The 18032-nt window shown below is 40.4% G+C and overlaps 1 protein-coding gene and 1 long non-coding RNA gene across 7 annotated transcripts in view; both read left to right on the forward strand.

Annotated features, from left to right (window-relative positions):
* The window catches only part of LOC147796010 (prolyl 4-hydroxylase subunit alpha-1-like), a 52120-nt gene that overhangs the window by 12960 nt on the left and 21128 nt on the right, over positions 1-18032 (forward strand). For all 6 annotated transcript variants that reach the window (XM_087129943.1, XM_087129949.1, XM_087129945.1 and 3 more), the window contains exons 2-4: positions 7745-7929; positions 10739-10893; positions 11384-11548. In XM_087129943.1, the coding sequence (XP_086986069.1) occupies positions 7745-7929; positions 10739-10893; positions 11384-11548 (505 nt within the window). The remainder of the gene's footprint in view (positions 1-7744; positions 7930-10738; positions 10894-11383; positions 11549-18032) is intronic.
* On the forward strand, positions 34-6756 carry LOC110986836 (uncharacterized). Its single transcript, XR_015423374.1, has 4 exons — positions 34-1705; positions 2971-3124; positions 3777-3858; positions 5161-6756. It is a non-coding gene; the product is annotated as an uncharacterized LOC110986836 (long non-coding RNA).

The raw sequence follows: 18032 nt of genomic DNA on the forward strand, positions 1-18032 counted from the left end.
TTATTGGAATAAAAAATTTAAAAAGTTTCAAAACATTAAATGCACATTTTCATGATGAGAAATTGGGCAATCTCAAGATGGACAGTGTCAAGGAAAAGACCTGAAAATTTTTTCAAAATGTTCAGTCTGCATGTCTTTCAATCAGCTCAGTAGTGAGTGTGGCCTCCTCTTGCAGCAATACTAGCGGCTTCACACCGCTGTCTCATGGAGTTAATGAGGCGATTGATGTCACTGACATCCAGCGCATCCCATGCAGCCTCCAGACATGCCAGAGCCACACCCACCTGCTGCAGTCCATGTGGCTGTGCCTCCAGCTGCTTGATACTCCTTCCCATCATGTCCCAGACAAGTTCTACTGTGGGGTCTCTCTGAGTACATCCCTGTCTCCCAGTGTCGTTGGTTTGCTCTGCCGATGACATTGTGAGACACACCCATCATTTGGGCTACTCTTTGCTGACTGGAGCCAGCTTCCAGCATCCCAAGGGCTCTGGCAACCTCTGGTTCACTCAGGTGGCGTCTTGGCATTGCTGCTGCAAGTTGTCTGATTGTGGAGACCAATGACAGAAAAATGCCCTTGCACCCACTTTTGTACCACTTCACGTGGTCAGCTGATACCCTAAAGGCCCACATTTCAGGGTGTGAAATGATGCAAGAGACATTATAAATGTATGTAACAACTGAAACAAACCACGGGTGGAATTGATTACAGTTTGTTTGAGGTCATTCAGGACAATTATGTTGGGATATTTTCAGCAGTGGAATATAAAAAGTATGCACAAAATTAAAATTTTCCTTAACTTTTTTGAGTAGTTTATGTACTGGTGCATAGACTCATAATGTCGATGTGTACATGTAAGCTTGCCAACACATTAATTTTTAACAGAAAATTCATGGGATATGAATTGAAAAGGTAAAAAAGTAACCTTGATGTTTGTTTTGCATATATACTGGTACATAATTACATGTACATGTACCTACATGTACCGGTAGCTGTCCACACCAAAACAAACACCAATCCCAAAACAAACACCAGAAGCAACACCAACCCCAACATCAGAACCAACACCAACCCAACCCCAACCCCTTACATGTACATGTAAAGTGCATGTATTTCACATTTCCAACTTTACTTTGTAAAGTTTTGTTACGGTTTTAAAGTGCATGTACCTGTACCTGTAATCACCACAGCTCTTTGGGCTGCATTATCAATTTCAGGTGTTTAATGCATGTAGAATCATTCAAACTTGAAAGAGTAAAAGCCCTTACAAATGTTTGATGGAGAAAGTTCACTTTGTGTGCCAAAGAAAGGCTTGATTTATGCGGCAGACGTCGCGAAATCATCAAACAAACTGAGCGCGAGGGATTACTCGCAATCTGCACAGACTGTGCCTATGGAGAAGCATATAAATTACATGTACACGTGCATCGGTTGTCACGAGACATGCTACCGGAGTTTTGAAATGCCTGAATGCTGCTTGAAAACAAAAGTTACACAAAACAACTAAGATTCTCTCTCTGAAGCTTCATCTTCCCCTAAGAAACTCTCGGCTAGATCTTTTGGAAGATCTTCAAGACTCTGGCATATCTGGTGTGTTGCCTGTTAACTTGAATGTACATGTATCATGGAGTAAAGTTGAGCTGTTCTTCACTCAACGTGGGAAATGCGTCAAGGATAAGATGTTGCAGGCAGAAATTTTTGATGAAGGTAAGCTGCACATTACAATCAATTCCAGTCAGGCAAGGGCATGTTGATTGAAGTAGCTTTTAAAATTCCATAGTAATTTACCGGTAGCTCTATGTACATGTATGTTGGTATTTCAATTTCAGCCCGTCATGCCCACCATTGAAGCTACATGTACATGTATTTCTAGTAACTTGGATTCAACAAATGAACTTTTACCATGAATTGTGCAAATAACTAGGCAGGAGCATGTACAATATTGCAACTGGATGGCAAAGTTGCTTAAATCTACTATGACATAACAATACAAATCCCCATGTGCGCAACGTGTACCGGTACATACACGCTGTTTGTGTACTAGTATAGTTTGACAGGAAGGCCAAACTTAAAAGACGAGGAATTGTTACTTTCCAACTTAAGGACACTTAAAACTTCACTTGGCATGCTTGGTTTCAAGAAAAGTGTGCTTAAGTATCGGACAGAGGCTGTAATAAGGTTTTGATTGACCTTCAACATGCCAGATCATAGTTACAGCAGCTCTCGTACACTGCGGATAGTGTTGACGGTCGCGCTTGCACCTGTCTAATTTGCATCTTTCACAGGAAAGGTCTAATGGACATTGGGTCTTGGCCAGGCCAATCCAAAGATCGTAAAAGAGAGGTATTAGCCGGCCACCTAGTGGGATTAGCAGATTACAGGCATGAAGGAAATGCATGTACACATGTATACTGATTGAAAATTACATGTAAAAAATATTCATACATGTACATGTACCGGTAAGTATGATTCAATCTGACCAGATGGGCTGGCAGTATTAAGCAGTAGACCTGTAAATAAGGCCCTTCCCTTGGGTCCTGGATATAAATACGTGTACATGTATTTATAGAAAAACCTTTCACATTTTTTAATGTTTCACCCACTGACACCCACAAATTCCCTTGAAATGACAACCTAGGAATGGCTAGTCGCATACATGTAGGTAGTACGTGCTGGTGGAATTTCAGCTCACAAAATGTGGTGGATGTCAGTGGGTGATTTGAAAATTTGAAAGCTGTTTTGTACATGTGTATCCGTCCAGGACCCAAGCATTGACAGAGTACATAAAGATGCCTGATTAGGGGTCCACATTAAGCAGCAGCCTTTATTTGGACTGATAACAGAGACAGCGCAGACAATCTTTCCAAAAATGTCAATATTTGGCAAAAAATAACGTTTAACAAACTGGCTATAAGAATAAGAGCACAAGCAAGATGGTTTAAATTGTGTTTTCTTTTAAATTTCTTTTCCAGGAATGCTTTGTTAAGCAGCAGAGAGCAAAAGAGATGAGAATGTTTTGATACACATTTGGAACAAAGATTGTGTCGCTCTGGAGGTTTGATATCGCACCTCTTATTACAAATTATACACTCGGTTCCTTACAAGGAAAAGCAAGGGTCCTGAAGGGTAAGCCGTAGACAATATTTGATTGATGTGTTTTCCTATTTTTTTAACTTAGTTTAAAAATATCTCCTTTATTTTGGGGAAAATTAAACAATATTGGCCTCATGTCTTTCAATGTCCATTATCATTATTTTAGGCTTCTTTTAAAATTAAGGTCGTATTCAAAATCATGGTGAATAATGCTGACAATAATGCAGGAAATGATTTTTAGTAGATTTCATTCAAAACTCTGATTAAAACCACCATTTGTGATGATTGGAAACCAGCACTTGTTCCAGCTCCCACTGTACGCTGGGGTCTTCATTTGCATGTCAACACAGTCAGACACTTTTATAACTGCTGGCTCATATCAATTCTGTCTAGACCTTGTAATATTGGCAAGTTGAAGTACATGTACATACCTGCAAAATGTGTTGTACTTGTAGTTACCTTTTGTGAAGGGCATTGTGCACAGTTGCAAGTACGTGCCTGCATATCTAATCACCGTTCTGACTCATTGAATTGTACAAGCATAATTGCCAAAGTAAGGCCAAGCCACTCCTTCCTATTGTTTCTTCAATTTTCTCAAAATGGCTTCAAGAGGGTGTGATGGGAAAATCTGTTTGGATGAAGTGACCGGTATAAAAGCATTGTTTACTGTCTGATTGTATTAAAGGAATGAACTTCAGATGGAGCACCAAGCTAGAGGCCTACAAAATGTTCAGCAGAGATAGTGATTAATGGCCAGGAAATCATGAGTATGTCAAAGATTCCTCAAATGTTCGTGGCAATGATAAAAAAAAGATGATAATAAAAAAAAATGGAACTAACCTTCATTCGCACCGGTATGATAGGTTGAAAGTTATCGAAATTGCGCCGTGCTTACAAAACTGACTCTTTATATATAAAATTTTCAAAACAACAACTACATGGATTGACATTGGAGTTGGAAAGAGAAGGTGTTGCATAGGCAGTCTAAAGAGAAGGTGTTGCATGGGCAGTCTGTGAAGAGAAGGTGTTGCATAGGCATTCTGTGAAGAGAAGGTGTTGCATAGGCAGTCTGTGAAGAGAAGGTGTTGCATGGGCAGTCTGTGAAGAGAAGGTGTTGCATAGGCATTCTGTGAAGAGAAGGTGTTGCATAGGCAGTCTGTGAAGAGAAGGTGTTGCATAGGCAGTCTGTGAAGAGAAGGTGTTGCATAGGCAGTCTGTGGAGAGAAGGTGTTGCATGGGCAGTCTGTGGAGAGAAGGTGTTGCATGGGCAGTCTGTGAAGAGAAGGTGTTGCATGGGCAGTCTGTGAAGAGAAGGTGTTGCATGGGCAGTCTGTGGAGAGAAGGTGTTGCATGGGCAGTCTGTGGAGAGAAGGTGTTGCATGGGCAGTCTGTGGAGAGAAGGTGTTGCATGGGCAGTCTGTGAAGAGAAGGTGTTGCATGGGCAGTCTGTGGAGAGAAGGTGTTGCATGGGCAGTCTGTGAAGAGAAGGTGTTGCATGGGCAGTCTGTGGAGAGAAGGTGTTGCATGGGCAGTCTGTGGAGAGAAGGTGTTGCATGGGCAGTCTGTGGAGAGAAGGTGTTGCATGGGCAGTCTGTGGAGAGAAGGTGTTGCATGGGCAGTCTGTGGAGAGAAGGTGTTGCATAGGCAGTCTGTGAAGAGAAGGTGTTGCATGGGCAGTCTGTGAAGAGAAGGTGTTGCATAGGCAGTCTGTGAAGAGAAGGTGTTGCATAGGCAGTTTGTGAAGAGAAGGTGTTGCATGGGCAGTCTGTGGAGAGAAGGTGTTGCATGGGCAGTCTGTGGAGAGAAGGTGTTGCATGGGCAGTCTGTGGAGAGAAGGTGTTGCATGGGCAGTCTGTGGAGAGAAGGTGTTGCATAGGTAGTCTGTGATGCCTACTCTTCATTTAATAATGTTTATACATGTACATCAGTAGAAGGTAAATTGAACTGTCGGAGGATCATGTGCATGATCTATCTCATAAATTCATTCTATCTAGTCCAGTCTTTCCACAGTAACGTTTGTTTTCTTCAAATATTCACTCATCTAATTTTAATTATTTCTTCTACTACAGAAGTGACAAGTTGAAGTACTGACTCAACAAAGATTATCCTGAGCTCTGCCCTCACAAACCTTTCTGGAAAAACAAGTGTGAGATTGTCACTTCCTCCACATTGTCATCAAGAAGTGTGGCCGAATCTCTGGATACTTCGGAGGATGATTTATCGACCAACACGTTTGATTGGGAAACTAGTACAGATGCTCCCACCGCTTCATACACTGTTTAAGGACAGAATGACTCTCTACTTAATGATTTTTGATGAATAGTAATGAGAAGATGCTCCAGGGTTCCAATTCGCAGTCCTCTTCAGTGTTGTCTTTTCAAGGAAGCACAAAGCACCTGGATTTCGTAGCTGTCCTGTTCATTAGAGCTGTTTCCTTTACCTTTGCATTATGCCATTTTATTTATTAAAAAATCATTACTTTAAAATTAAATGTGCTCTTTTGATAATCAGTTTCACTATCCAGTGAGATTAACCTTTTTTGAACATTCTTCTAAATGCCTTGTTTCATAATCGAATGGCCCGGGTTCAGACAATCACATTTACATGTAAGTCTGAATTACAGCCATTGGATTTGGAATTGGAAGCCATTTTTAGATATTCATTGTGGATATCATAGCCCCCTAGTATCTGTACTGAACAAAATTAATTAACTCTCCTTTTGCATTTTATTCATTTATTCTAATAAGCCAGATCATGAAATATTTTGAGACCACTAATGATGGTGTCTACCAGATCAAAAATCTTTCAGGAAAAACGGGTGAGATTTCTCAGCTTTTTAGCTGATTCAGGTTTTTTTGTTTTGGATTTCAGCTTTTTTTTTCTCACTGGCTGTGTACAAAAGTATAGGAGATTTTCACAGTCCAGCTTTTTATACCTTTTTTCACTTGTTTTCAGCTATTTTTATCATTGATCGATCTCTTCCCTGGAAAAAGATAATAAAGTCTTTCTGTGGTGTCACCTGACAAAAATCACGTGCTGTCTTTTCTTATTTTGTCATATACATGTACACGTACATGTATTTTCATAATTATAATATTGAAGGTTTGACGTAATCACAGTTCTCTAGTTTTGAAGTTGAAAGTGTCCAAACAAAGCTTTAAAAGTGGATATTGTGCATTTTAGCATACAAGACTATGGCAAACTTTGAGATGCAATTACTTAAAAAACTGCAGGATTTTTTGGAGATGTTTTGACATTACGTTTGGGATGTACATGTACCGTACATAACCTCACATTGATGCATTCAAAAGTATTCCCAGCGTTGCTGAACTCATTTTTACAGCCTGTTTCTTAGTCTCAGCTGATGGCCTGTAAAGCAACATTTTCAAGGATTTTGAAGTTTCTCTTCATCTTTTAATAAGGAATAACATTGAGGAAAATGGGCTGGCATTTTGGCTGCTTTCCTGTGCCTACATCTACATTGGCCAGTCCTAATTTGTTGGTTTAAAGTTTAATTGAATTGACGCAAACTCGGGTACACTGTATATATATACTGTGCATCTTCTAGTGGTACACCGTACATGTACATTTATCTACATGTTATGGTGGAAATCCCGCTCAATGAAAACTGGTGCATGAGCTTGCTCTCTCCTACACATCTAAACATGTACGTGTATATGGTACATGCACATGTATGGTACATGTACATGCACATGTATGGTACATGTACATGCACATGTATGGTACATGTACATGCACATGTATGATACATGTACATGCACATGTATGGTACATGTACATGTATGGTACATGCACATGTATGGTACATGTACATGCGCATGTATGGTGCATTTACATGCACACGTATGGTGCATGTACATGCACATGTATGGTGCATGTACATGCACATGTATGGTGCATGTACATGCACATGTATGGTACATGTACATGCACATTTATGGTGCATGTACATGTATGGTGCATGTACATGCACATGTATGGTGCATGTACATGCACATGTATGGTGCATGTACATGTACATGTATGGTGCATGTACATGTGTGGTGCATGTACATTTCATGTATGGTGCATGTACATGTATACATGTACATGCTTGTTTACACTAGGGATGTATCATTTCATGCCATTTTGTGAACATACAGTTATGCTCATACATGTACATGTACATGCTGCTGACAGTTCTTTCTATGTTTTTTGTTTTAATAATTGATTGCAATTGATCATCCATGGAGATGTACACATATGTTTATGTACATGTATGTGTACTGGTATGTGTAATGTTGCGTATTGGAAGTCTGTGTACATGGACCATACGCTATGCCAAGTTAAATTGATAAGGTTTGTTGGTTCATTGCATCCATCCATTCATTGTCTTTCTGAATTGAAAAACGATGGTTTACCTGTGTTTTATCCATAAAAACTCATTTGGAAAACTTCTTACCTTCTTGACATGCTGCTATACATGTATATTCATGTATATGTACAGTCTACATGTACAGATATGTCCAAGAAGTCCCCGCCTTTGAAGCTCAAGAAACGGAGTTTTTAATTTCACTTTTATCTTGCATAATCACTCATGGACTGCACTCTTCTTGAAACTGATGTGTTTTGTGCATCTTTCTTATTTTTTAGATTAAGACAATCATGAGGCCATTGTTGGTGTTACTGAGTCTACTTGGCCTGATGGTCCATTGTCAAGGGGAGGTGTTTACATCATTGGTTGATCTAGAACATGTCATCTACACTGAGAGCAATATGCTGGATGCATTGAGAGAATATGTCAACCAGGAAGAACTCAAAATACAGAAAGTCAAGCAGTAAGTACTGGTATTTTGAATCATACAAATGTAAATTGTTGCTCATTTGTTCTTGAAAAAAACAGTTTGTAATTAACGTCAATTTGATGTTGGCCATTCACACACATGTACATGTACTGTTGATAGGTTTGTACTGTACAGCTAATGCCTCATGAAAAAATTTGTTTTCTGAGATGCATTGGATAATAGACATACAGGTGTATATTCACATACAGTGTGTGTACAGTGAATAATGCCACTTTCTCGGATATATCGGACATCATTACTGGAAGGGACGGTATATAAACGTACATGTACAGCAAACACACGTACCTTGTTTTGGAGACATTGGACATAGTTTATGCTGTGAATATTTGGATATTGGACATTACACAGTACTGATAGATTTTACAGTGAATATTTCAGTTTGGAGGGTATTGGACAAACAAGTACATGTACAAGTACAGGCCACAGAAATTTATAGCTGTGCACTTGAAAACTTCCTGTGTTGACTACAAGTACTGTGTACACATTTACGTACATAAACATCCTTGCCTGCAGATTCAAGAACTTTTGATACTATATTTATGTGCTTATACTGGTGCATGTCCATGTAGTTTTGTCTGGTCTACGTGTACATGTACGTCTACATACTGGTACATGTATATATGCCATCTGTATAACTAAAAAGAAAATGAAAATTTTCATTTTATAACCCCTGAAGTTCTCAATATCCTTCAGAAGGAAAACTTGGATTGATGACTGAGTGAAAAGTAACATGCACATGCATAATTGTACATGCACATGCACAATTGTACATAATTGTACATGTGCCATACTTTTGGTAGCGGCAACATGTTCTATTCAGATACTGTGTGTGAATTGTCAAGAGTCCACATACATGTTCACTGCAGAGCAATTGAAAGTAACTTCAAAAGTGTTAAAATGTTTCACATTTTTTCCCATCTGAGAAAATATTCATTTCACAAACTGTGAAAAATTTTCCCCTCAGTGTCAAAATTTTCACACCTTCTTTCCACAAGTGGGAAAAATTTTTACACTTTTTTTCATGGATTGGAAAAATTGATCAATTGAGAAGGAAATTACGGTAACCTCAGCCCCAAAATCGATTTTAAAGTATGAAGTTTCACAAGTACATGTACATGTACACGTAGTTGAATAGTTGCCAAAAAACCCCAACCTCACTTTATTTGTGTTTGAATGTACATGTACATGTATGATTTTTAGTAAGAATTGAGAACAAAATCAGAAGAGCCATCAAATATCATAATACTTGTTATTTGTATGTTGGAAAAGCAGTAATAAAAACAGTGATTACCATAGACAAAATATCAGGCAGTCCGTATCCGCTCATGTACGGCCGCACATGTGAGGCTACCACGTGCGGACGCCATGTTGACTGGCTAAAGTGCACTCATGCCCCTCCACTGCCATTTGGAAACTCATGGTGGGCTTCATCATTCGGCGGTCAAATGTGCCCACATTCATGATCTAAACCTCAATCTTTCTAAGGTGTTTCTGACCCATTCTTTTCAACAGTAGTACCTAGTTTCTTGTAAATGTACCAGAAAGTCTCTAAAATTCCACTTGAAAAAAATCCCCATTTTAGTGGATCAAACGTCCAGAAAAGTTCACCTTTTATTGTGAAATTTTTAATGAGGAGTTCAGGCAACTCAAACCTTATCTATTTATGCAAAAATTGATGAAAATAGTGTGGTCCCTGGGGTAAAAAATCAATTAACTGCATCATGTCTACGAGGAGTCGGGCGACCACGTGTTTGTCCACAAAACGATCCATGTGACAACGTGTGCGCAGTGGCCCATTTCCGTCCCTATGCACGTACATGTAGGCCAAGTACACAACCACAGCTCACATCCAGTGCCTCTGACATTGACGTCATCCAAAATCTATCCAGCATAGACAAGCAGGTCTTTACACTGACGTTTTCACACCTTTTCACATCTTTTTCGCATTATTTTTGCACACAGATTTTTCGCACTGTGCTGTTTTCACACATTTTTGCACCATTTTTTCACATTTTCAAACCAGATTCCCTGTGAATTTGTAGAGGGGGGAAATAGCCGTTAAAATGCAAAATTTACCTGTGAATGTGAATTTGTTTCCCTTTATCATAGTCTGGTTAACTTTCAATTGCACTCTACTGTACATGTTCATGTGTACAGAGTACATGTACCTGTATGTAAGCATGTATTTAAAAGTAAATGTACATGTACGTGTACTTTTTACATGCACATTGTGCCATAGTTGGTCATGGGTTGTCATCTGTCTAGTAAAAAGTTCAACTACATGTACTGGTGGTTGTGTATTATAATAAAATGTGTTTTTCTAAAATGGTACATTGTAAATTAAATTACATATGGTGTTAATGTGAAATTACATGTACATGTACATGCAAGTGCTCCATGCTTCTTGTAATTTTTATACGCTTGCCTTTTATTCACAAATACATGTATGAGAAGGGAGTTTATAAAAGAGAAAAGTGATCACAAAAACATTGACATACTGTACAGGTACATGTACTGTACTGTATATGTACATGTAAATGTAGGCCCTATACTTTTGAAAAAGCAACTAATACATTACCAATAGTTACAAAATTTGGCAGACTGGTTGTAAATTCGAACAAGTGTTCTCTGAAATACAGGTACACTGTACATAGTGACATACATGTACATGTATATTTACGTATTACAATATGTAATGTTAAATGCAGTTTTGGGTTTAAATAAGAAAACCGTGCAAATGTACATGTATGTTTACATGAGCCTGCTTTTTTCAATTGCTCAGGTTGATGGATGGTTTACAGAGGGCCAGTACCGAGTCTGTGCAGGACCCAGAACTCTACCTGTCCCATCCAGTCAACGCATTGCTATTGGTCAAGAGATTTCTCTGGGAATGGTCCGATTTGGAAAACATCATCCGGTTAGATGTGCCCAAAACAAGTATGCTTTTTTTTCAATGTGAATAAAATAGAAGTTGGACTCAGGTGCAGATCCAAGGGGTTGGGTGTTTAGGGGGTTGAACCCCCCCTCTCTCATTCTGAGACAAAAAAGGGGGGAGGGGAATGGGGAACCTAAAGTAAATGCACCACCAATACTATCACATAAAAAGTATGGCGTGTATAATGTTTCATCATCATTTCTGCTTGTCCACTAAAATTAGACATTGAAATAAATCTCTGGCCTGACCCCCCAGCCCTGACAAAATTTCAGGATCCACCATGGGGCTATTCCATGTTCAAAGTATTGGAAGCAACTGTCCATTCATTAGCATATGTACTGGTAGAAGTAGTAAAACTTGAATGCAGGTTGTTAGGTTGAGCTTTCATGTGAGCATTGTGCGACTTTGTTTCAGTTTTGAAAAGGTCACAGGAAGACTGAGAGCAAAAGGTCTAAGAAGTCTGGTGTGATAGTTTTTTTTTTTTTTTCATAGATTACCTTGTGAACATTTCCCAATATCGTGACTACTTTCCTGCCAACGAAGACTTGAAGGGTGCAGGAGCAGCTTTACTACGCCTTCAGGACACTTATAAACTGGACACTAAGGCTATTGCTGATGGAAATATAGAGGGAACTTGGAAGTCTCCTTCACTCACTGGTATGTACTTGTCGAGAACAACGTTGGAATTCCAAATAATATGACATACATGTACAGGTCCACTTCCCGAAAAATGCCCCAAGCATCAAGGGGGGGCGGTTCTGTCCCAATTTCATGAAACTGCTAGTACATGTGCATGGGTTGAATATACCGCTTACCAGGTTTAGTTGTTCAGAAAAAAAAGGAGCAGGGAACCAGTCATAAAATACACGTATACATGTGCATACTGCATGACACGTACCTCTAATTGGGTGGTAACCCTTTTGTGCCCTGCAAAAATAGCATTGCTCAGCAACTGTCCCCGCCACTCAGTAACACTGACACATGTCGTTTTGTGATATTGTTAGATTTAAAGTGCACAACATTACACAGGCAGGTGACACATTCAGTGCCAGGATCAAAAAATCCACAAGCTTGAACATGCGATGTGCATTCTTTAAAAGAATCAAAATACCAAAAACATGGTTAGATCAGGTGGGAAAAGGGCCAACTCACTCTACAAACCTTGCTATGTGTATTTACAATTTTGTTATACCTACATGTACATGTACATATTCATGTATTACTACATGTAGTTCATTTTAACCTTCAGGAATTTCAGCCAGATATGATCATGATGACGAACATCTAAAAATACACATATGCTTAGCCTAAATTGCAAGACAAAATTTGCCAGTAGTTGCACCAGGAGGCTGTAAAGTGCACCACAGAGCATCTTTATTTCAAAATTTTCCTGTGCCCCGGACCCCACTTGCTTCGTGCTCACCATTTCAGCTATTCTCAAGTTATTTTTTTAAGTTCCGCTTACACCCCTGGTTAGTGTACCATACGTGTACCTGACTTGAAAAGCTTTGTAAGTATATGACTGACAGTCCCCCAAAAATGCCTTTGGCAATTCTTGGGTTGTGAACACAAAGTAACCACCCAGTGATATGGCTGATAAAAGGTGGTGTTCTAATAGGATTAGTCACTGTGACTTTTACTGTGATTGAAGTAGAGGTGCCTTTCACTTGCACCAACTGGACAACGAATAATGACAATAATAGTACTTGTAAAAGTGCATCCAGTTTCCCATGGTACATGTACAAAATTGGCCTTATTGTCCAATGTGAAATTACACACATATGTTTTGATTTCAACACAAGGACTTATTCACCATGAAAAATGTGAAGTGTACTGTTAAGGAGATTAAAAAAGACAGATTGTGTTAGGCTACTGCAGTAATGAATCACTATGAGGATTCAGTTGTGCAGAGAAAGTAAAAAAAAAGGTAGACCCTTAAACAGGGCCCTACATGTACTCCTTCATGTACATGTACTGGGCCCTGTCTCGATTTATAGTATTTTCCTTTGATCAAGTTTTTCCGGGATGGCTGGGGATATTACCAGACATTGGCTGGATCTTATGAGCTGAAATTGTACTGTTGTGTTCACTACTTACGCTGCTAACTGTCCCCCAAATTGCTTGTATTTGCAGAAAATTGGCCTTTTCCTCAATTGGAGGAGTTTCAGGCCATGTAAAGAATACTGTACTAGGGAAATCATGAGAAACCCTCAAGATTTTCAGCCACTCAGTGTCTGTTTCATCAACAGTGTTCTCATTGAGGGGTTTTAGTAAGGGAGGCTGCACTGCCAAAATTTTTATCCCGCTAAAGTTTTCCACCCTTCTGAAAATTTCACCACCCTTCTATTTTTTTTACATTGGAGAATTTCCTGGGGCCAGCACACTACGCTGTGTAGGCTTTGCATTCTGCACTTGCATTCATATGTCAACTGCCGTGCTAAATTTAAGGCCTTGGAGAAACTGATCATCGGGATACCCAAAATGAGTGATACATCAAAACAGAGCTTTACTGACTCTTCCTAATGCAAACTGAAACAAAAGATTGGAAAATGGCCTCACATGCACACTTATGCATGTCTCATTTTCACAGAATGGGTCACAAATATGACATTTTGTAATATTATACAGTACATTTATGTGTACCATGACAATGATTTATTGAATTTTATTCCTTTGCATCTACCTGTACTGTACTGCACATACAGTACATGTCGATGGTAGAGAAGTTGAGTGACAACCCCAAAGTCTAAAATCAACAGATTTGTTTTGGCGCCTTACATACATACATGTACACTGTACATGTACCAAATGGTTGAGTAAACAATTCTTTCTGTTGGACATTAATTACAGTTCAGCAATTCCTTTCATTATCAATTTGAGATTTGCCTTCAAAGGGTCATTGTCCCTGTCTGGTGATGTTTGTTTGCCTTGAGTTTTTTTTCCCTGGGAAAATCCGTTAAAACAACATCCACTCTTAAAGTAGTGGAACAAAAGGAAAAGTAAAGCTTGCCTGTTATACCACTGTACAGGTATATGGATAGGTTATAAGCAGACGAGAAATAAAAAAACCCCACCATACACCATGCAGTTCTGTGTGACTACACGCCTCAGCCAAATTTATTAAATGCAGATTTCTCATATTTGTTCCTAGTCCTCATGGTTGAGGATTGTACAACTGTGTATCACAGTTAACTTTATTTTTACAACCAAGCCCCTGCATAGTGTGGGCACCAAAAGCCCACGAGCACCATCAGCTCTGAGCACCAAAAGCTCACTGAGCACCACAGCTCAATGCAAATGGGGGCAGCCTACAGGGCTAAGTGTGAATACCGTCAACTCGTTAATGCACAATTATCATAAATGTAAACTTGTTACATTTTGGGCTGGCGGTATTTTACCGAACCAATTATCCTTTCAAATAAAACAAAATCACTATTAAATAGAGAGTGTGCCAGAATACATCATAGAAAACCTGTGTACATCAGATGAACATGTGACACTATTTGCAGGCACTGTTCTTATCCAACGTTTGAACATACAGAAGGAAAGAACGGTTCTTCTCCCCTGTTGCACTACTCAGGGGAAAAGTTGTCGCCTGTAACAAAATGAGAAATGCCTTCTTCAAACTCTTAGTTAATTTACTCTGGCCAAATTAAAGTTAATGAGGCATTACTAATGGGCTGGTTTATTCCACATACATGTACATGGGAGAACGCTTGAATAATCTGGGCAAGGACAGGCAATGAGACTGGCAAGCGTATGTCAGCAGATCTCCGCTCCCTGCGGCAACCTTCCATTAGTTTTGATACCAGATAGTCTTTAGTAGGATCTGTCCATCCTTTAATTTTATGGTAGTATCCCACCCCAGAAATGTAAGAAGTGATTGTTGCCAGTGCGAAATTCTTCAAAGATAACCATGCCACAAATTCCCTTATTTCAGAAGTGATTGTTGCCAGTGCAAAATTCTTCAAAGATAACCATGCCACAAATTCCCTTATTTCAAAAGCAGAATCCGGCAAACCCCTTTTTAGCCGAACTTAAACTCCAGAAAAGCATTCCAGCGTTCTGGAAATGGGACAAAGTGTCTGCAATGTCATTGGTTGCCCCAAGCATGTGAACTGCCTTAAACTGGATATCAAATATTAAACAATCCAGGAGAAAGAGTTTAACTAGATGCATAATCTTCTCACATTGAGAGGTGTGACCATTAATTATGAGAAGTACCGCCATGATGTCACAATAAAATAACACCTGTTGGTTTGCTAGTGATTGTCCCCAGCATTTGATTGCCACCATGATCGGGTAAAATTCCAAGAATGCCATGGGGGGAGGGGGTCTTTGACAATCTCAGGCGGCCACCTGACTTGAAACCAGTTATCACCCAAACATGCCTGGAAACCAATGCACGCTGCTGCATCCGTGTACAAGGTCAGTGACTCATTTGAGAGCCATTCCTGTGCCTCAAAGGCTGACACCCCGTTATAATGGCTTAGAAATGTAATCCACATCATAAGGTCTGTTTTGGCCCCTTTGGTTAGCCAAATTTTGTGATGCAGCCGCATGGATTCCTCGGGTCAATGCAATGAGACAACCCATGAAAGCACGACGTGGTGCAGTTGCTTTGCAGATGAAATTAAGGGATCCAATTAAGGACTGCATCTCAACTAGCGTAACTTTGCTTTTGCATAGCGTCATGTGCAGCTTGTCCTGTAGAGCATGCACCTTGGCAAGGGGGACACGGACTTGTCTGCGCTTTGTGTCAATTTCAAGACCCAAGTATGTTATCTGCTGAAGGGGGCCTTCTGTTTTTTTTGTGCAATTGGCACACCCAACGCTGCACAAAGCGAATCAAAGACGCCTACAAGTGTGGCACATGAAACTGAACTTGGCCCTATGAAAAGGAAATCATCCAGATAGTGGGTGACTAGTGGGCTATCTCCCTCACTTTAAATTCTAAAAATGTGCTGAATTTTCAAAAAGGGAGCAGGAAATGGAACAGCCCATCGGCCCTTGTCATAATAGTATTTGCCATCAAGAGTAAAACCCAACAAATCATAATCCTTACGGGAAACAGGAAGCAACCGAAAGGTGGATTTGATGTCAGATTTTGCTAGCTATGCCCCAGGTCCGACTTGCATGGCCAAATCGACTGCCTCATCAAATGGTGCATAATTAACTGTGCTTGCGACTTTGTCAATGAAGTCATTTATAGACTCCCCAAAGGGAAAAGAGAGATGATGAATGAGGCGCCATGAATTTGGCTCATGCTTAGGTACTAGCCCAATAGGGGAGCATTGCAAGGTGGAGAAAGGAGGAACTTCAAATGCACCAGCAATTCTATTCAAGCTAATTTCTTTTGCACGTTCCTCCTTCACCACGTCTGGTCTGGCTGCTGCAGATAAAAGGCAGTCAGCTTGACGGCTACATCTAGGGCCATTGTATTGCAAAGCAAAACCAGATAAAAACCCCGTCTCTAAAATAGCAGCATCTTCCCTATTTGGATAACCCTTCAGCCACTTCTGCAGAACACAAGTGTTAATTGGTGTTGGGGGAACGAAAAGAAGTTGAACCCGTAAAGGGTACTTTGGACCCTTCACCTGATGTACCTTGGCTTGGCCCTGTTTGCGCGTGTTTTGATCTGTGTCACCTGATGCAGATTTTCTTGGTTAGCCATCTTTGCGCCACCAGTGTGGAGTTCCTGAATGCAACGCAGCACCTACTCTACATGTGTAAGCGCCATGGCCAGGGCGGGAACATCGACTACATTTGTGTGAGTATTTGCAGGTGCGGAAATGGCAGTCATACATCCCGTTGAATGCAAAACACACCCCCTTTGATGACATGTTAGAAACCTTATCATTAGGTAGGCGCTGCAATGTGTGTGTTCCACCACGGAGGAGACTGTTAGCTGCAGCAACAGTCAGCCATAACTCAGTATCAGTTGCCCCCCATGACCGAGATGGATCGTGTTCTTGGCAAAGACAGAATTGTTCATCATAATTTTGCCAACAGAAAACCTGGAAACTGATGGGCTGCCTGACGCACCGTTTCTGCATACTTAAGTAGCTCAGTTGTACGATTAGAATGACACACCACATAGATCGCCATGAAAGTATTGAAGATGCCAGATGCCCACTTATCTACAGAATCAAGTTTCATGTTATGTATGAAAGAGGCCTTACAGACAACCATTTGGTTGCCCTCGACCACCAGTTTGAATCCATTGTCATCGGTTTTACTGAGGACAGCTGCACCTACATGTACATCATTATACAGAAGAGCAAAATCTATATAAGAACTGTTCCATATCTTTTCCTTAGTTGAAAGTGGTACGTGATACCCTAGAGGGGTGGAAGAACCAAGTAGCAAAGGTGGGGTTGGGGCTCCCACATTTGTCACAGTGTCTGACACGCTCAAAGTTGGGCTAGTACTACTAGGCTTTTTGGCACTGGTGAAACCAGGACCATTAGTAATAGGTACTGAAGTACATTTACTGCTACATGTTCCACTGTGAGAGTCCTCCTTCCGTAGGATAAACTGTCCTCCGGCTGGAGCTGTTGCAGGCTCCATCGGTTCCGGGGCTACTGGCTGCCCTGTGGAGGGTTTCCGGCTTTGTTTCCATTTCCTTGGAGTGTAGTAGGCATGTCAGGGGGACTATCACAGAATTTTGCTGGAGGCGAAGCCTACCGCTTGGGCTGCGGCATCTTGTCCTCACAGATGGGCAGGCTTAAGAGTTCAGAATGGAAAGTCCAAAGTGTCTGCCGCAGTACACAGTCGCTACTGAGTAACTCCAAGTTAAGATGAGAGAAATGCAAGTGTTCTTGCCAGAATTGGATTCCAGGAGGAATTTCCAAGGCCAACAGCACAAGGCCGTTTTTCCAGAAGGGAAAGTCCAAAAAGTGTGCAGTAGCATTACACTTCACACCGACCAGTTGCAACTGAGTGACTCCCAACCAGAAATGACAGAAATGCCACTATTTTTGCTGAAATTGGACTCCAGAAGGAGTGCGGTAGTACATGTACTCTTCACACTAAACAGTTGCAAATTAGGAACTTGAAGTAAAAAAAAGGAGAAATATTGAACCTTATTTTAATTTACAACTCAGAGTGAAGTACATGTACATGACGTACTGTCTTGTTG

The sequence above is a fragment of the Acanthaster planci genome, linkage group LG19, assembly GCF_054643075.1.
Source record: "Acanthaster planci isolate LZ-2023a linkage group LG19, COTS_SCS, whole genome shotgun sequence".
Lineage (NCBI taxonomy): Eukaryota > Metazoa > Echinodermata > Asteroidea > Valvatida > Acanthasteridae > Acanthaster > Acanthaster planci.